The sequence below is a fragment of the Melospiza melodia genome, chromosome 14 (genome assembly GCF_035770615.1).
Source record: "Melospiza melodia melodia isolate bMelMel2 chromosome 14, bMelMel2.pri, whole genome shotgun sequence".
Classification (NCBI taxonomy): domain Eukaryota; kingdom Metazoa; phylum Chordata; class Aves; order Passeriformes; family Passerellidae; genus Melospiza; species Melospiza melodia.
Genome location: NC_086207.1, coordinates 13,465,634 through 13,486,160, shown reverse-complemented (window position 1 = coordinate 13,486,160; position 20,527 = coordinate 13,465,634). Strand labels below are relative to the sequence as shown.

At 41.1% G+C, this 20,527-nt stretch overlaps 1 protein-coding gene across 1 annotated transcript; it reads left to right on the top strand.

The window, feature by feature from the left end:
* The first annotated feature begins 2,174 nt into the window (after positions 1-2,174).
* Positions 2,175-19,100, top strand: GFPT2 (glutamine-fructose-6-phosphate transaminase 2). Its single transcript, XM_063168774.1, has 19 exons — positions 2,175-2,252; positions 6,713-6,820; positions 7,437-7,535; positions 8,224-8,349; positions 8,920-8,978; positions 9,489-9,623; positions 11,007-11,068; positions 12,285-12,364; positions 12,669-12,786; positions 13,493-13,656; positions 14,172-14,267; positions 14,366-14,463; positions 14,806-14,926; positions 15,096-15,253; positions 15,397-15,511; positions 16,100-16,227; positions 16,866-17,033; positions 17,467-17,628; positions 18,229-19,100. The coding sequence occupies exons 1-19, from the start codon at positions 2,246-2,248 to the stop codon at positions 18,271-18,273; spliced, it is 2,049 nt and encodes a 682-aa protein (XP_063024844.1). The 5' UTR covers positions 2,175-2,245; the 3' UTR covers positions 18,274-19,100.
* The last annotated feature ends 1,427 nt before the right edge of the window (positions 19,101-20,527 follow it).

Here is a 20,527-nt window from a genome sequence, read left to right as displayed (position 1 = left end):
GTAAAAAAGAATTAGTGTACTCTCTAATGCACTTCCAAAAAGTGATGAAAAAGACAAATGGCATCAGACAGATGTGTATGAGAAGTGTTGACTGATAAGTTATCAAGGTGATGCATTAATCACTAATTAATGCAGTTCTTCCTAGCAGTTGAATCTCATTTTGTTTAGTTTTCTCCCTGGGAATGTCACATGGAAACATGAAATGTCTTGCATGAGTGGAATTTTGGGCTCTAACTCGTGATCTTTGGCAATTAGTATTGCAGTGATGTTAAAAAAAAATGTTTTCCTACTGCATCACTCATTAGTTAAAATGCCCCACAAGGAGCAAATAAGAAGTTTTCCTTCATTGTATATAATTTAATATAAATAGCAATGCTACTTTACACAGAGAGCTGTGATTAGGAATGTTCCTCTTCACTCAGGCTGGGCTGAGGAAACAAGATCAGAGGTTATTTTAGAGGAGGAGCAGTTACCTAAACAGAGAAGAAAAACTGGAATGGAGTGTCAAAATGCCTGATGTCACATGGCAGGTCAGTGACACAGCTGGGACTGCAGTGGTGACAAATCATGGGCCTGTTTGGTCTGATTCTGGGAGACTGGGGGAAGGAAAACAGTATTGGTTTTTAAGGAGCACAGAGTGCATGGCTGTCCACACATTAAGTGGAAAATACACTTAATTTATCCCTTTTAATAAAGTAATTTAAAAGAGAATTTAAACACTTTTCATTTTATGACCTGAAAATATTTTAATTCTAGTTTTTAACTTTAAAATTGAGACAAAGTTTCTTTTTCTTAAAGTGGCACAAAAAGGGTTTTTTTGTAAACTGAAATGTTAATGTTCCAATCTTTATCCTTCATTCAGCTTCTCCATCAAACAAAAAGTGACAAAGTTTGAGGGAATCACTGTTCTAGGTAAAATATGACCTGCAAAATAAATGCAAGAGGGAAAGAGTCTTTAAATTCTAGCTTAAATAAGACACTTCACACTTGAATTTCAGGAACTCTATGAGATAACTGGGATCATGTCTATAAAATATTTTGGTACTTTTTAATAAGGAAGAAGAAACTATTTAATGAAACTTTGTGTATTTTTAAAGTCATGTTTCTTTGAATAACGGCCTCAGCTGTTCTGTGTACACTGTTAAAGTGTGCTGCAAGGCACTTGCTTTAAAAGCCATCATTCACTCCTTTGGTTTGGAGGAGCTCTCTGAGATGAGATGAGTTCCTTTTTAGGTGGAAAATCAGAATCAGTGCACAAAACCTGCTCCTTGCGCTGCCCATGGTCACACAGGCAGATCTCTCTGGGGTTTCTGTCACTCTGAAAATCCCTGAGTAGGCCTGAGGTGGACATAGGATTCCTCCTTGACATGACTAGACGATGTAGCCTAGAGCTGTGCCAGAGAAGGTTGAAGTTGGACTCCAGGTAGAATTTCTTCAAGGAAAGGATTGCCAAGCATTGGAACAGGCTGCCTGGGAGGTGGTGGAGTCCCCATCCCTGGAGGTGTTGAAGAAATGATTAGACATGTCATTTAGTGCTGTGTTTGACCAGGTGTGATCGGCCAAAGGCTGGACTTGGTGATCTGGGAGGTCTTTCCCGAGCTTAATGCCTCTGGGACTGACTCCCCGTGCGCGGAGCTCGGCAGGGCCGGCCAGGGCGGGCTCTGCCCCTTCCCTGGGCTCTGCCCCTTCCCTGGGCTCTGCCCCTGCCAGCCTCTGTCCCCTTCCCTGGGCTCTGTCACCCCTGGGCTCTGTCCCCTTCCCTGGGCTCTGTCACCCCTGGGCTCTGTCCCCTCCATGGGCTCTGCCCACTCTCTGGGCTCTGTCGCCTTCCCTAGGCTCCGAACCCCCTGGGTTCTGTCTCCGCCGGATTCTGCCCCTTCCCTGGGCTCTGCCCCTTCCCTGGGTTCTGTCCCCTTCCCTGGGCTCTGTCCCCGCCACGGGCCCGTCCCCGCCGGGCTCTGTGCCCTGCCCGGGCTCTGTCCCTTCCCTGGGCTCTGTCCTCTCCCTGGGCCGTGTCCCCTCTCCGGTCTCTGTCCCCTCCCCGGGCTCTGTCCCCTCCCTGGGCCGTGTCCCCTCTCCGGTCTCTGTCCCCTCCCCGGGCTCTGCCCCCGCGGGGCCCCGGGCAGGGGCGGGCGCAGGCAGGGCCGGCCCGGCCCCGTAACCGGAGCATAAGAGCCGCAGGCGGCGGGGCCGGCCCGGCGTCAGCCGCGTTCGCCGGGAGCGGGAGGGACCGTGCGCTGCCACCATGTGCGGTGAGTGACGGGCTGAGCCCGGCCAGCAAGGGACAAGGGCGGCTTTGTGCCCGAGCCCAGCGGTGCCGCTGGGGACCGGCCCCGCCGCATCCTTCTGGGGGTGGGAAGGACGGGGAGCGCCCGGCAGGTGAAGGTGGAGCCCCTCGGCCCGGCCCTTCTCCGAGGAGACGCGATCCCCGTTCCGTTCATCCCTGCCCGAGCCCCCCGTGCCTGGTGGCGTGTCCCCGGTTTTGGGATGGTCCCTGGGTCTTGGGATGGAAATGGTCCCGTTCCTGCTGCCCGGGGGTGCCCGGTTAACCTCTGCTCCTGGTCCCGCTGCGCTGATGCACGGGATGCGCTGGGCTCTATCTTTCCTAATCCGGGACTAGGGATTGATTAATCGTGACTCACTTCCGAGCTGCAGCGATAAGGGAGAGTTTGTGGCTTTCAGACAAAGGCAGTGAAGGAGCTTCATTCCTAGCTGTTGTGAGTTTATTCACCTCGGTTTTTTCTAATAAAGATAAGATGACAAGATAATTCCTATAGCGTATACACAATTGCTTCGACACGGATCAGATGGAAATCAAAGTGTGGGTTCGGAAGCTGCTAACGCGATTTTATTTGGTTACGGGGGAAAGTTTGGTGAAACTTTGCCAATCTGTCCCTGACATCTCCTCTCAGGTCTGATGAAAGTAGAAAAATTTGCACTGGTACTTCTTAGTCGTCATCAACAAAACCTCTTTTTTGGGATACAGACTGAAAGTGAGTTGAGTTACTTCTCCCAAAATTGTACTTTCTGAGTTAGGTATCTTTTCCTTGCCTCCTCATCCTTTTTAACTGTAACCTCAGGAGGAGCAAGGAGCTCTGGGATCCTCTTTCACTTGAATGGAAACACGAGGTGATACAGTTTCAGCTGCTATTGTGTGAGCTCCTACGTGACAGATCTCTATCCATGAGACAAACTCGGTGCCTCCCAAACAAAACCCCTCAGGTGAGAGGCCTGGCCCAGTGCCTGGGGTAGCCACGGCAAGCCCTGAGACACATGATGGTAATATCAAAAACTCTGCATGTCTGAGCTGTGTGTTGATTGGGAAGTGAGGGTGTTAACAGTGTTCGAGGAGTTTGGTAGAACATCCAGCTTGGGGTGGAGCAAGTGACTCAGTATGAAATGGCAAAGAGCAGCAGTTCAAGAAGGGTAAGTGAGAGTGGAGCAAGGGTTTTTCCCATCAGCATTTAGAAACCTTTTATATTACATTTGTTTCCATGAGTGGTATTCCCCAGCCCACTAAGCTGATCTCTGTAGGAGTTCTAGAGACTGCAACCAGCAGTTTTGAAATTACTTTTTTTGTTGTTTTTATTTTTTTCATATCTTTCCAGGTTTAAGTGCTGATAATGGACCCTATTGTGTTTTCTTTGGCTTCAGGTAGCACGTGAAGATTTATAGCCCTTGGTTTATGTTTTGAAAATACACGGGTCATAAATTCTGCTATAAACATGCTTGTAAGGAAGCAAAGTCAAGATGTTATCATTCTCACATGTAAAACGCTATAGCCAAAGCATTCAAGCAAAAGTATTCAGGGTTTAAAAAAAAAGTCAAGATGCACTTAAACTGATGACCTCTTTTAAATCAAAGTTAGTTTCATCAGGATATGAAGTAGAGACCTTTTCAAAGCTAAATTTCTGGCATCAACAATGTGCTTAGGGGTATCCTTTTATTTTTCAAAAAGTAAATAATTTTGTTCAAATTTCAAGTATAGGCTGCCCCCTTGTTGATTTTGGTGAAGTCTTGCAATTGCAAGAGTTCTTGTGGAATTTTCCCACAAAAAAATACTCAATGTACTTTTCCTTCTTCTGATGCTCTGCTTGTAATCCTGAAAAGGGAAGCTCTAAAATCTTGATACACATGTAAAGGGAGAGCCTTGCTTTCAGTGTCTGCATGTGATTGAAGCTGGTTTTAATTATGTTTTAGCAACCTTTTTCTTTCTGGTTTTAGCTTCTATAGGTAAGCCATACACTATTGACCTAGTCCATCCTTCTAAGCAAACTGTGATTATGGAAAGTTATAAACTAGATTTAGCATTCAGATCAAGAGGACAATGCCCTAGTAAAACACTTCTTGGGTGCTTTTCCTGAATTTTATGTTTTTGAGTCTTCTTAAGGAAGCGAGATCTGGTAATGGCATCTAATACCTTGGGGAGGCCATCATAAAGGAACTTGTTTGCATCACAAAACTCTTATCATAAGATGATTCAGCTGAGATTCAGTCATACTGGTGTGCTTCCAGAAAGAATTAAGATACAAGGAATCTTTATCACAAGTTGTTTCTACATGAGTTGAGTAATGTGCTTTAAATCTGGCCAAAATGATGACTGAGGAGGGAAAAAATATGTGAGTGGATAAATCATTAAACAGAAACGTACTAGAGAAAGTGTTACTCTCAGTGCTTAGAGTAAGATTTATTTCCCTTAACTGGAAGAGTTTATAACATGTTCTTTGAAGTCAGACTGCAGCTATTGTTTTCATTTTAAATGGCCTCTGGTGACTTCTGCATCTTCTAATGCACGTGTGTGGAAGTGCAGCTCCAATTCCCTGGGAACAAGGATCTATTTAACAACTGCAGCACACTGGTAGCATTGTAGGGATGGTCCCAGAGGAAGGTTCTTCCTGGAGCTCCGTGTAGTGAAAGATGCCACATGGAACATACAAGGATGTTGAGGCTTAAATTCATTGTGAAATCTGGCCTAGAAAGTAGAGCTGGATCTGAACTGAGGTGTGGCAATGTTTTGGAATGATGTTGAGAAATTCGTATTGAAGAAATTGAATGCTGCTTTTGAGGTTCGTGGTTAGTGCCAGAGAACGGTAAATATCTGTCTGGAAAAATGATCAACAGGCTTTCAGTCTGAAGTGACTGCTTATAACCAGAGACATTATTTCTCAAAGCATCCATGAAGAACAGTATTAAGCAGTTCAAATTCCCAAATACCTCCTTAAATGCAACTATTGTCTTAATGTCTCCGTTAATGTCAGATGCGCTAGAAATAATTAGGCTGAGCTCCTCATAAATCTCTCTTCTGAAGCAGAAAAGTATTATCCACCCTTTAATCTTTCCTAAATAAATTCAGAGGCACATGTAATACTGCCTTTGTCTCACTGTCAAATCAACAGTATTAATGTCTTATAAACCAGCGGAGTAACCAAATTCACAGTAATATTTGTAAGGGCGATTTACTGGTGTATCATTATAACAGCTTCTTCACTATAGCCATTTACAGTTCAAAAGCCTTAATTGAAGGGGAAGAGGGTGTTAAATTTCAAACAAAGGCCTTCTCTATCTAAAACACTTGCCTGAACTGCTTATCTGTAGAGCTCTTAAAGTCTGGGGTGTTTTCTTACTGTAGTCTCCAGTCCTGACTTGATGCTTGGAGAAACTGCTGAAACCGCGAAATTAGTTGTTTTTGTTTTATTGGGGTACAGATTTGGAAGAGTTAATAAAAAGGCCTAATGTATCCATATAAATACCAGAGTCTCAGGAAAGTAGGCAGAGAAAAGTAATGGCTGTGTTTTATTTTGCAGGTGACTCTTTCATTACACCTTTTCTAAAGATAAAACAACATTCCCAACACCCTTCTAATAAAAAAATGCCTGTGTACTTAAAAAAAAAAAAGAAAAAATATAAAAAAAAATAGGGTGGGGTAACCAAGCCCCAAATTTAAAAAAAGCCACTTCTTGGTGGGTGACTGGTCTGTTCAAGAGGAGAGGGATGAGGGAGGGAGGTCAGGGCTCCCCGAGGAGCTGGCAGGGGCACGCCCGGGGCTCCTGTGCCCGCCTGGCTTTGGGACTGCGCTGAGGCAGCACAGGGGAGTGCTCGTGTTGTGGGTGACCCTGTTTTGTACCTTCTGTTTCTCTCCTTTGTTGTCCTACCCCATTGACTTCTGCCCTTTCCTCGTGTTTGCCTCTCCATTCTCTTTCTGCTGAAGTGGCTGTTGCATACAGGATTAAGCTGGAGCCTTTCAGAAATAGATGTTGTGCCTCGTACCTACCCATGGGTATTTAAGGCCATGACTTGGATTACAAAAGTCTCCTTGTGTTAGTACTGGTGAATATATTCCCTCTTTGAATGCCTGGATATGAAATAGATCACAATGTTCCCATTTTCAGCTGTGGTTTTCGTGAAAAGTAGAAGTTTTTTTTACCTCTCCTAACTGTTTAACTCTTGGTGGGTAACATGAGGAGAGTGAAACTCACCAGTGAAGTTTGTGTCATGTGTTGAAATTCGGCTTCTGAGTCCTTTATTGTGCTTGAATTCTTTCCATTTCAAAATGCATTGGAAGGAATTGTACTAAATGGGAGGTTGGGTGCCCCTAGGACTTCTCCCTGATGCTAGTTTTAAAGAGTTTTAAATTGAGTCTGAAGTGATGCAAATTTTTAAAATAACCTCTTTGCTTCTTCCCCCCCCTCCTTCCCCCTTTCTCTTTAAACAGGAATTTTTGCTTATCTAAACTACAGAGTGCCCCGCACTAGGAAGGAAATATATGAAACCCTGATAAAAGGATTACAGAGACTGGAATACAGAGGCTATGACTCTGCAGGTATGTTAACCAACTCAACAAATTAATTTTAGCAACCAATAGCTCATTCCATTTTGGATTTTTTGGGTTCTTTCAGTGTCTGGCCTCTTGGATTTTTCTTTCTTTATTCTACAGATTAACAGATCAGAGCTAATTAGCTTGATTCTTGAAGGGCTACAGCTTTCCTCAGGACTTAGAATTGGGTGTTTAGCTCTGTAATTAGATGGTTGAGGTTAGTACACGTAAGCAAAACAAACAGGGTGTGGAAAAAGATCTCTATACAGGGCCATGTAGCTTGTGCCTCAGCCTTTTTTGTATGTGAATCACAGTGAAGGATGGGGAAGATTAAACTTGTCTCAAATTTGAGTTGGCTCATTTCATCTGGCAAAATATTTCAGTTTGTTGTCAAATACAATTTGAGATGGCTCATGTATGTTTTAATCTGTGCAGTGGATATAGAGTTGATGTGGTTTCATTTGAACATGCACAGGTCTTGCAACAGACTGCAACTATATCCCTTTAAAGGGTAATTAAAAAATACTAATTTCAGTGGTGTGTGCCTATTTTCTCAGCCTTTTCCTCATTCTAGTGTATTTCGTGCTTTAAATAACACTAATGACTGTGTCCTGTGCTGTAGGAGTGGCAATTGATGGAAATAACAATGAAGATAAAGAAAGATTCATCAAACTGGTTAAGAAAAGAGGAAAAGTAAAGGCCCTGGAAGAAGAGTTGTACAGTAAGTGTTAAAAATGACCCCTTTGCTTTGGCCTCCCAGTCAAATACTATCTGCATCTCAGCAGAAAGTCAGACCATAAAATTGCAGTTATGATTTTGCATCAGCAATACATGCATTGGGAAATCCAAGCAGCTATTTTTTTGTGTGTCCCTCAAATCTGCACTTAGGAAACAAGCTGATCTTCAGATCCAGCACTGAGGAATTGTCAGTCTATGTTCCCTTCTTTTGGTTGCTCCTTTGTTCGAAACCTGGGCTCCTTTAGCTCTTTGCTCAGGTGATTTCTGTGCTGCATGGCTGAAATGCTGAAACATGCACTCTGACAGAATTTGTGACCATTTAAGCAGCTGGCTCTCATCACAATCTGCTTTATGCAGTGCTTCCATCTGTGAAAGCCTGAAGTTGTATTTTAATACGTTTACATTATAATTTGTAGTAATGGGGTCTGTTAGCCTGTCTGTGGCTAAAAATGCTCGTGGCTTGGCAAACAAGGTTTTAATCACAGTAGCTTGAATTTTCTAAAGTGTAATGTCAAAAAAGCAAATGGTTAAAAAAAACCCCAAGAAACAGAAGATAGCTTTTAGAATTTTGCCTGTAGGAATTGTCTTTGTGTTTTACTAATTGTGTGTGTGTGAGAGGGAGGGAGAGAGGCAATATTAATTATTCAGTAAACTGAATTTCTCCTGTCTAGAACAAGATGACCTGGATTCAAAAACAGATTTTGAAACACATTTTGGAATTGCTCATACTCGCTGGGCGACCCACGGAGTACCAAGTGCAATAAACAGTCACCCTCAGAGATCAGATAAAAGGAATGGTATGTAATCTCTGCAGCTCTTGAACCACACAAATCTGAAATGATTCAATCCACAGAACACAAATGTTCTTACAATTGCTATGGTATCTATTTTTGATAGTAGGGCTAAGCTGTTGCCATCCTATTTAGCTCAGACATGTTTGAAATGAAATAGCCTCTTCTCAGACTGAAGCAACACCAAAAATTAATGAGATCTGTTTTCTGAAAATTGCAAGCTAATTGAAGTAAAACATTCTTGTTTTGAAAGGTAAGACTGAAAATATGAATGAGTCAATATTGCCTGGTCCAGAAAAGAGAGATTTCATAGCATTCTTCACTTGAGATGGCTTAGTGCTCTACTAGGTGTAGTGTAGAACTCTCTCAATAACTTGGAACTGCCTTTGTATACTTTCAGAATTTGTAAGCTTCTGCTTACAGTTGTCCATGTTGTGATAAACTGTAGGTCTGAAAGCTATAGCAGGAGGTTTCAAGTGTACTTCTAAGCTTTTTTCCCCCTTGTAATTTTGTGTTCTGAATTAAATATCTTAAGTTTTTGTTGCTCATGAATATATGTATTTTTTTTTCTCTTAGAATTTGTTGTCATCCATAATGGAATCATCACAAACTATAAGGACCTGAGAAAATTTCTGGTGAGTCTGTGGCAACTCAATTCTAAAACTAGAAAGTTAATACTCCCCCAAACTACCATCAGGTCATTCATGACTTCAGTGAAACACGAATTCAAGTTTCTTGATATCATCTATAAAAAAGCTGTGTGAAAGGGTCTGCCTGATAAAGATACTAAGGAGCTGGTGAAGTGCAATATGTTCCTGTAATCCTAAATGCAAAGTATTTATGAGCAGAGTAGCAGTTTGTGCTGAGACTCTCTGAGAGGGTGTGTGGAGTGGGCTCCCTCCTGTCTCTTACTGCTTCACAGATGCCAAACAAGTAAAGTCTTACTATGGGTCTTATTCCAGCATTTCCCAAAGAGTATCTATGACATAAGTCCTTGTATTTTATCTACAGTGATTTATATGCACTGGTCCAATGTAGTGCTCTGAGCTCTGGCTGCAGTTTCTGGTGGGAGGCAGCTGAAAATCTCTTCAGTGTTTGCTGCCTGAGGATGCACACAATTCTTACTCCTCTATATGATATTTCAGGAGAGCAAAGGATATGAATTTGAATCTGAAACAGATACAGAAACAATCCCCAAATTGATCAAGTACATGTATGACAACAGAGAGAGTGAAGACACCAGTTTTTCAGCTTTGGTAGAGAGAGTTATTCAACAGTTGGTAAGTAGAACATTACTTTTTTTTCCCCTGTACAACAGTATAAGCTATTTGTGGGGTTCCTTAGCATTCTGCCTTATGCATTTAGATCCTGTGCAGGAGCTCTTAGAAGGAGCTGCAAATAACACTTTTAGGCTTCCAAATAATGCTTAATAGACCAAGAAATGAGATTAAAATTTTGGAGACTTCAAAGGCTTTTCACTGTTAAATCTTTAAATTGCAGTAGCAACAGGTTTTGTTTGTTGAGTTTTTTGTCTTGTTTTGTTTTTAGCAAGAAGTTAACACAGCTTTTTAATGAAGCAGTTTAATTTAAAAAAAGTAATAGGAGCCTCTGGGGGTTAAAATCTCTCATAAATGGCAGTGTGTTCCTAAAGGTTATTCTAATCGTGTTGAAACACTGCCGTGATTCAAGTTTGGCCAATGCCTGGGCTCTCCTATTTGGAAATAGATCTAACAAGCTGGACTGGTTTCCAAACTGTGAAGTGGGAATCTACTGTTACTCAGTATGTGAATGCTTAAAAACTTTGATAGATGCATTGCAAACTTGGAGAAAGCTGGCTTTGTTTCCTCCCCCAGTCTCCGGGCAGATGTTTTCCCTCCCCTTCCTGCAGTTTCTGAGTCTCCTCTTTAAGGCAGCTCTGTAGGATTCCTTGCAGCAGGGCTGGAATCCACACCAAGGCAGGGCCTGTGTGGGTCGAGAGGGAGCAGCCCCGGAGTGTGGGGAAGGGAGGATTCCCCTGCCCCCAGAACAGGGGCAGAGCGCTCTGAGTGCAGCCCTGGGAGAGGAGGGAATGTCACCAGCTCTGTCCTGCTGGCAGGGTGGGGCCTTGGCTTCTGCTTTGGGAGTCTTCCTCCAGGAGTCTGCCAGCTGTGTTAGCACTGTAGAGTTGTTTCTGGGTTTTTTTCTGGTGTTGTGGATTTTTTGTGGTTTTTTTTTTTTTTTGAAATGCATTAATGAGAATTTGCTGCTTGAACTCAGAACAGTAACTCCAGGTTTTTAGTTGAAACTGCATAGTAATGCCCTACAAGTAAAATTCTGATTGAAGGTCTTACTCAAAGTAAATGTCTAACAATCTTCATGTTGATTATGAGCAGCATCTCTGACATTTTCATAACCTTTGCATTCAAGTTTATTGTTTTTATTTATAAAGAGAGGCTAAGTGCTCACTTCCTGAAGTTTTAGCTGTTGCACTGTTAATGTGGATGTCAGCTTGTTCTGCTCTATGGCCAATTCCTTTAAAGGTGCAGTCTGCCCTCCAGGAAGAGACTCCTGATAGCAGCTCCTTCAGTGCCTCTTCAGAGAGGGGCCCCAGTTTAATGAGATGCAACTATTTGAGATAAGTTCTTTAGAATCTTTTTTTTCTCCTTTGTATTCATGGTTTCCAGGAAGGTGCTTTTGCATTGGTTTTCAAGAGCATCCATTACCCAGGTGAAGCTGTTGCTACCAGGTTAGTAAAAGTCTATTTTATACATAATGCATGCTTTTTATTAGGTTAAAAAAGGCCAGCCTCTGAAAGATACTAAAATATTGATGTTTAAAGTGCTTAATTAACCAAAATCAGTGAGTCAATAAAGAATCTCAGTGCATCTTGTGTTTCTAAATTTGTATTAAGAGCATGCTAACATTTTTCCTCTATCAAAAAGGGGAGAGGGAAGGGATATTGTTCAGTTTTAGCTCCCATTGAGTAAAGACAGAGAAGTATATTCATGTGGGCTGAAAGACCATCATAGTAACAGGTTATACAAATAGAGTTCTATAGCTGTCATAGCATTTATGGCATCTTTCTGTGTTAAGTTCTACTTTTATTTATGACTTGAAAAACAACTTTCAGGAAATGTAAAGATATTAAAATAGCAAGTGACATAGCAAGTGATTAAAATAGCAAGTGATGGGAATAAAGACTGTTTTATATTACAACCCAAAAGCCCATTGCTTCAGTGGTCTAAAATAAGACTACATTAAAATTTTGAAAAAGCCAGCTGTACCATCACTCTAACTAGAGAACATCTTCTCAAATGAACTATTCTATATGTGGTTCAGATTTGGGTTTTTAGGGCTGAGGGATTTAAGAGAGGCTAATCTTGTAATCTGAGTGTGACTTGTTCTTTTATTCCTGTGATATTTTTTTTAATAAGGTCTTCAGTGACATGTAACCCATATAATTAAAAAATTATCTTAATATTCCACAGTTTCAGAGGTGCAGTAGGGATGGTTGATGTTTCTGAGTTTGAAAGGCTAAAGAGTGTAACAGTACTTCAATTCTAAAGAGCACAGGAGCTTACTGTTGTCTCACTTTAGAGGCAAAGTAAGCTTTGGTTCAAATTGGTCCCTGTACTAAGATGTTTTCTGATAACTGCAAAGAAAACAGCAGGTTCATATTCACATTTATTCACATATATTCACATTTTCCTCCACCTGGATGTAGTTTACAGGTAAAGAATCACCAAGGCACATGGTAATTACTTACATAATAATATTTGGTGAATCTTACAGAAGAACCAAGTTTATAGAATTCCTGCCATGTAATGGCCTTAGGATCATGAAGGAGGCTCTTCCTGTTTAGGAAGCTAGATGGGATATTGTCTTTTCAGCTTCACTGATGTCTGGTAACTTCTTTGTATGCACATTTCTCTTTATAAACTTGAGTGTTTTCCTTTCTCTAGGAGAGGGAGTCCTTTGCTCATTGGGGTTAGGAGCAAGTACAAACTCTCAACTGAACAGATTCCAGTTTTGTATAGAACATGTAAGTTGATGAATCAAAATACATTATTTTTAAAAACTAAAATTACTGTTATTTTATGATTAGAAATTAGGTTAATTGGTTTTAAATTTTAAATTTTACCAATTTTTTAATTGGTAAAACTACCAGCTGATGCCCCAAATAGCTTTTTGGCTGGGGATATTTTTATACTTCTGAATGTGTAGTTTATGTAAAAGTCCCATGCCCCAACCTATTTCTGTAACTGTGATACCCTAAACCTGTATAGTCTGTAATCTCTACTGAACAGAACTGGGTTTTCATTTAGAATGTCTCATTTCTTTAATAGGCAACATTGAGAATGTGAAGAACATCTGCAACTCCCAAATGAAAAGACTGGACAGCTCAACCTGCCTTCATGCTGTTGGGGATAAGGCAGTGGAATTCTTCTTTGCTTCAGATGCAAGGTAGTAAAAGTACTTCAACTCTGCTGAAAATACTGGGGTTTTTTTGTTTAAAAGTGAGATAGTTCTGGAAATTTAAGCTGCCTTGCTCTTGTACAATGGCTTTCTGAAAGAAGAGCTTTTAATCCAGGTAACATCAGAAAGCCCCCAGGCTCACGTGCTTGAAAAATGTGAAGGTTTGTCAGCAGCATTTGAACTGCAAACAAGTGCAATATCTGCCATTTGCTGACCTCTCTGAGAAATACATCCAGTGTAGGAAAGTAATTTGGGTGCAAATGGACACTCATCAGCCGAGCATTTGGGCAGAATATGGGTTAATTTGGGTTGTGATGTTTTCAATTCAGATATTGGAGGAGGAAAATAGTGGTGTGGTTCCAAGCTGGGCAGGAACCTGGACATCAGGCACACATTAATCTTGGAATAGAGAGACCAAGAGTGGGACCTTAGCAGGATCCATCAAGGACACTGGGAAGCATCTTCAGACCAGCAGGAATGGAGGCAGTGGTTGCAGAGCCTCCTGCCGTGGGTTGTTGTGAGAGTGCAGGAGGAGCAGCAGATGGAGCCATTGCCTTTAGGATGGCTCTGTCTGCAGTTCTGTCCTAAAGGGAGAGAGAAGCAGTGCTGGAAGTGCTCTTGTGGCATATTTAATTGCTTTGCTATTGCCAATTCTGACGTGTCAGGTTTGTCTTGCTTGTTTTTTTCTCTGTAGTGCCATCATTGAGCACACCAACAGAGTGATTTTCTTAGAAGATGATGACATTGCAGCTGTAACTGACGGGAAGCTCTCGATTCACCGCCTGGAGCGCTCAGCTAGTGATGATCCTTCCCGGGCCATCCAGACCTTGCAGATGGAATTGCAGCAAATCATGAAGGGTGGGTAGAAACATCTGTCAATGAGTATCATCAAAAATGGATAGTTACTGTTTGTGTAGTAGATGAGGCAGCAAACTGCTAATTTGATGTGACAATTGCCTTTTATTCAGGCTGTACTGGGAGCTGACAATTTTAGTTTTGAGACCAAGAAAGAATGGGCAGCCTGGGACCCTATCTATTTTATGCTTGGAAAAGTCATAGATACTTCTATTCATTTCAGTATCTAGTGAAAATGTAACTAATGCTAACATGTAGTTGTTGGCAAAGTTTGACTATAAATTAAGAATTGAAGTGGAGCATGGATGTTTCCTAATGAAGGAATTTATTTACCTTGTCAATATGGGGAATTGGAACCAACCAAATAAAGTGACCTATCCATCCTTCCTTTCTTCTTGCCTATTCTAAGCTTTTATTTAGGCTAACACAGTCAAGTTAGTCTTAAAAGTTCTCTTTGTAACTGAAATAGACTTCAAATAACAAACCTAAGCATTGCCATGTCATGTTTTTATAAACAGGTAACTTCAGTGCTTTCATGCAAAAGGAAATTTTTGAACAACCAGAATCAGTTGTCAACACAATGAGAGGCAGGGTGAATTTTGAGAGCAGCACAGGTAATGGAGAACAGTCCTTCAAACTGCACTAAGTTTGAAATTTGTAAATGTGCTATCTAGAAAATGAAAACCACCATTGTGTATTTATTTGTTTGCAGTTCTGCTGGGGGGGCTGAAGGATCATTTGAAAGAAATCAGAAGGTGCCGAAGACTGATCATTATTGGCTGTGGGACCAGTTACCACGCTGCAGTGGCTGTATGTTCCCAGCCTTGGCTGAAATGCATTTATAACTTACTTGCTGGGCTTTCAGACAACAGCTTTCCATCTGCTTTTTCTTCTATCTCAGACTTTGTCCTTCACTGAGGGATCTCGCCCTTTTATTTAGCTTTCCTTATTGCCACATTCTTTATTAATGCTCCAATGCCATTAATCACCATGCTAGAGGTTAACTTTTTCCACCTTGGCTTTTAAAGCTTTGGTGAGTTGTAATTACCAGCTTTTCTAATAAGAATTCATTTAGATTTTCTCTGATTTGTAAAATGTCCAAATGTAAGTGGGTGGCAATGCTGACAAATACTGTGTTCTGCTTGAATACAGACTCGACAAGTCCTGGAAGAATTAACTGAATTACCAGTGATGGTGGAACTTGCCAGTGACTTCCTGGATAGGAACACACCTGTATTCAGGGATGATGTGTGCTTTTTTATAAGCCAGTCAGGTGAGCTGCATTTGCTGTTGAGTGAGTGCTCTAAGATTGCTTTCCATTGCACTTTGCATCATCTAAGTGTGGGTACAGTTATTTAGAACACACTTATGTAGACTTTGACGCTTTTCAGGAATCATTATTATCTCTTTCAACCTGAAGTGAAGGTGTGAATGTTTTCCAGGTGAAACTGCAGATACACTGATGGCCCTGAGGTACTGTAAAGAACGCCGTGCTCTGACAGTTGGCATCACAAACACAGTTGGAAGTTCAATATCCAGGGAGACTGACTGTGGTGTGCACATCAATGCAGGGCCTGAGATAGGTGTGGCAAGCACAAAGGTAATTCCTGTTTGGGGTTTGACTTTCACCCTTCAGCCCTGTGGAACACAACTCAAATTTCAATTGCAGCACTTCAAACTGAGATCATATTCACTCTCAGCAGAATTAGCTGTTAAATGTTTTTTTTTTTTTTTTTTCTGCAGGCCTATACCAGCCAATTCGTGTCTCTTGTAATGTTTGGCCTAATGATGTCTGAAGACAGAATTTCCTTGCAGAAAAGGAGACAGGAAATCATAAGTGGACTAAAATCATTGCCAGGTATATTGGTATTTTCGGTTTGAGGAGGTGTAGAGGATGTTGGCAGTGTAAAATACTACTCAGGGATATTTCTTTCTCATTTAAGTTTCACTCTCCCCCTCATCCTGAAAGGCAGACAACATGAGAAAAATGGACTGTTCACTTCTGCAGTGTTTGCCAATTTTACAAGTGCTCTTCCAAGAAACTTGGCAGGAGGATCGGAATTTTCATGGGTTGGGTTTTCTAATTACAATAAGGTAGTTTTGTATGAGAAATATTACTTGATCTCCTAAATTCATGGTTTGAAATTTTTAAAACCTCCCACTTTAATCAGAATAAAATGCAACTAATTCAAGGTGATTTTTACATGGATATTTCACAACTTCCTTTAGAAATTCAAGTGGGATGTATGAGCACTGCTTAAACCAATAGTTATTTTAAATTTATTACTGTAAATAAGGCTGGAGAAAATATCCTTAAACTGCAGTCAAAGTTGCTAAGTTAATGGTTGAATTGCATTAAGTGTATCTGCTCTAATAGATAATTAGAACATTCTTGTACAAGTGAACTAATTTTTCCAGTTAATTTTTTTTTTCTGTGCCTCAATAGAAATGATTAAAGAAGTCTTGTCCTTGGATGAGAAGATCCATGATTTGGCTCTTGAACTGTACAAACAGAGATCGTTGCTGGTTATGGGCCGGGGGTATAATTACGCCACGTGTCTGGAAGGAGCTTTGGTAGGAACATCTCAATATTCTTTGCTATTTTTTAAAATGAGATTTTGTGCCTTCTGCAACATAGTTTTTTCTAATATTTCATTACAATTTAATTCTACTGCAATAAAACTATTCATAACTAGAAGCATTTAAACACATACATAAGGTTAACCTGGATGTGATGCCACTTTCTTGTTTCTTTCACATCATAAACATAGAGTTTAATTAGTCTATTTAAAAACAAGAAACTAACAAGTTGCTGACCCATTTGAAAACAACATCAGAAACATGCAATGTGCTGATGTTGAGAAGAGATGCTCATGCATGGAAGTCACTAATTATGTTATGAACATCCTGATGAAATGGACACGTGCCCATTGCTCAGAGGAGTTTGGTGTGTTAAAGGCAGATTGCAGTAGCCAAGGTTGTGCTGGGTGTTTGGTTCCTAAAATTCCTCTGATTAATCCATGTGCATGGGTGAGCTCTGCTGCTGCCCACAGCCTGCTAGAAATCCCAGCAGCTACCCGTGTGCTTTTGCTAATACTTAATACTGGGTATGTGTATTTAAATGGCAGAGGCACAGCCTTGGTGCTTTGATTCTTGTGGCTGTTGCTTCTCAGCTGATTTAGTAATAACTTGAGGCATTTCCTTTTTTTTAGAAAATAAAAGAAATCACCTATATGCACTCAGAAGGTATCCTGGCTGGTGAGCTGAAACATGGGCCCTTGGCACTAATAGATAAACAAATGCCTGTTATCATGGTGATCATGAAGGATCCTTGCTTCACCAAGTGCCAGAATGCCCTGCAACAGGTCACTGCTCGGCAGGTACAGTGCTCAACTGATTCACTTCTCCTGTGTCATGGGAAAAGAGATTGTGCCCACTGCACTGCTGCTGCCTGTGCACCTGGAAAGGGATGTACTGCTGATTATTGTTAATGATTAAGTTATAAATAAGATGCTACATCTGCATTGCAGGTTGTTATTACAGGTTAATATCAGCAGTGAAAACTGCTTTCATATGGCTTGTTTGTTTTGGGGTCTTTCTGTTTTGAAGCAAATGGAATAATGTTAAAACTCTACAGGGTGAAAACATTCAAACCTTACAATATAGTGAAAGTCAAGAGCCATTATGCAAGGACTGGCATTGCCTTTGTTAGCTACTTGAGTGTGTTCAAATACACACAGACATACTGTAAACAATATTTCAAAGCAGTTCTAGGCTACTTCTTCACTTAACAATGTAAAAATTTATTTTCAGGGTCGTCCAATCATTCTGTGTTCTAAAGAAGACACTGAAAGCTCAAAATTTGCCTACAAAACCATTGAGCTGCCTCATACAGTTGACTGCCTTCAAGGAGTGTTGAGTGTCATTCCTCTTCAGTTACTTTCATTTCACCTGGCTGTTCTCAGAGGATATGATGTAAGTATTTTCTATATTTAACACTCCTTTTAGTGCAGTTTTGAACTTCCTCCTACTAGTGTAAAGTGAGAGACCCAGTTATATGGCATATCTAAGACTCACTAGCTATGAAAATAGTTAGTGAGTCTCATAGTGAGTGTGGTTATAGAGGTGACATTTCAGTGCCAGTTCTTCAGTTTTGTATCTTTTAATTAGTATCCTTCTAAAAAATTAGAAAGCCCTTTTGCTTAGTTTGGTTAGTTAAGAGTGCAAATGGGACTTTTCCAGGGAACCTAATCTTGAAATGTGATATTGTACTTCAACTTAAAATAGGGCAGTGCTTTGTACACCTTGGTTTGTTGATGTGTCAGTTTGACAATGATGACGGCTTTGGAAAGGTATCCTGTGAAGAACAAATATGCATTTGTTGGGAGGGCTTTGGAAGCACAGATAAATTCAGCTGCAAGTCTTTATTGCAGATCTGTAGCCTGTTGTGTGTGTTAATGTGTCTAGAATCAAGCAGAACTCATTAGGAAGTCAGAAAAAGCACACTAAATGAACTGTCAAATGTAGAATGCCAGTATTACTCTGCCATACTGAAAGCCTGTCTCTTCATTCTAGGTGGACTTCCCAAGAAATTTGGCCAAATCTGTGACTGTAGAGTAACAGCCAAGAACAGCTGATGTCTTTGTCACCAGACCTCTGAGTTATACTTGTAGAATGTGTTGTTCTGAATTGATAAGTAAATGTTTTTTCTAAAAAGAATGATAGTGCTAACTGGAAAGTGTCAGAAGGATTTATCTTGCAGCTTTAAAAGCTTTTGATGTGCCTTGTACCCAAGTGCTTTTGCTCACAGTAAATACTTCTCTAAGTCCTGAAATTACCAAAGAAGATAAAAATTGTTTACACATGGTATACTGAATGAACTTTTTTATTGTGCAATATATATATATATATATATATATACAGCTCTCTCCAGAGTAACTGTGAACATTTTTTTTAGCCTACACTACATAACTAGTTTCAAAGATATAGTATTTATAAGTACAATTTGTATAGCTTTTTTTAAGTTATTTTTTTAGTACATTGCTTCTCTGTAACATTGGTAATGCTCAGAATGTAAATACTGAGCGTGTTGATACTTCTGTACAGTTGTTAGGGATTTTCCTCCTTCAGCATCAAACTGGAAATTTGTTGTCCCCTCTTCTTTCCCAGCTTCCCTTCCCCCATTGCATCTGTGTTTCATATTTAACCAGTCATTTGCAAAGTTCTTCCCTGGCTGTAAATTCCCAGCTATGTTTTCAATTTCTGCTTCTTTTAATTGTTTTGAAAAGCCAGAATGACATTTGTTTTGTATGCCACCCCAGCTCTTATTTGCATAACATGTATAGTGCAACAGAATAAGGGAACTGGATGTCTTTCAAGTCATATTTTTGTTTGAAGAGGGTACAATGAAATGACAATGCAATTAAAAGATTATATAATTCTCCTTATTTTGTGGTTTGGTTTTTTGTGTGTGTATGTGTGTTTGGGTTTTTATTTGTTTCATTTTTGTTGTTTTGCAGTAGGGGAGAACCTATAAACCTGCAAAAAAATAAGGTAGATACACACAAGAAGTTTGATTTTTATTTCCAAATGGCCAGAAAGCATAGGATTTATTTTTTCTGCATTTTATTATCTAACTCACTAGTGAAGTTTCTGATATTCCTCTGCAGGCTTGGTTCTAAATGGAGGTGTTTGAATGTTTACTTAGGTTAAGAGCTTGAAAAGTGTTACACCAGCTTGTTATAATAGCAGCTACTTACTGGAAACCGCCCTAGTACTTTTTATTACCACATAATAAAACCAAAATCATAACAAAAAATATCGTAATAATCTGACCTAAATGCCAAGAATGCGTAACTCTGTCTCTAACGTGTTTTGGTAAGTGATGAAAAGGCCCCTTTTACTCTTGATCTAGAATTAATATTCCCTTCATATTAAAAAGTCGAACTACCAAAGCATATTAAGGTAATCTAGTCTATATGCGACATTAAATTGATTTATTAAAAAAATTACAGGTGCATTTTTCTAAATTAATCTGTGAGAACAGAAATCACAGAAATGAAAGCTCTTATCAGTCCTCGGAGAGGTGGCAATTTGAGTTTATTTTTAGGCAGCACCTGTTTTAAAAACAAGCAGTCCTCGTGTCAGGGCCGGGGGTGTGTAATGGAGAGAAGGCTTATGATTTTTGTGTGGGGTTGAAAATAGCTCGGGGAGGGAATAAATCCCTTCCCTCCTGAGCCATTGCTCTGGAAGAGCTGAGGAAAGCCAGGCTGAGGGGCTGCGCAGGGACCGGCGGGTCGGGGCCTGCTGTAGTCTGTGGTGTTGTGCTGTGCCCTGCTGTGCTTTGCCCTCATGTGCTGTGCTGTGTTGTGCTGTGCCCTCGCATGCTCTGCTGCCCCGTTGTGCCTTCATGTGCTGTGCTGTGCCCTGCTGTGCTGTCCCGGGCTGTGCTGTGCTGTCCCGTTGTGCCCTCAAGTGCTGTGCCGTGGTGCCAGGCTGCGCCCGTGTGATGTCACCGTGCCCCTGTGGTGCCCCCTGCCCAGGCCGGGCCTTTGCCTCACCGAGGGCTTCTCCCGCCTGCCGGAGCTGTGAGGAGCCGGCAGCAGGACTGGCGCCACAGCCCGTAGTGACATGGTACTGCTGAGAGGTGATATCACGACTATCGTGACATGCTGACGTCAGGCAATGACATAACAACTCAAATGACGTCACGTCATCGCGCGATGACGTCATCAATACCATGACATGCTGACGCCACAAAATAAGTCCACGCTGGGGGCGGGGGCCGAACTGCCCCGTCACTGCAGGCCTTCAGCGCCCTCCCTTATATAGCGGCCAGCAAGTCCCGCCCCCTACCCGACTGGCCGAGCTCCTC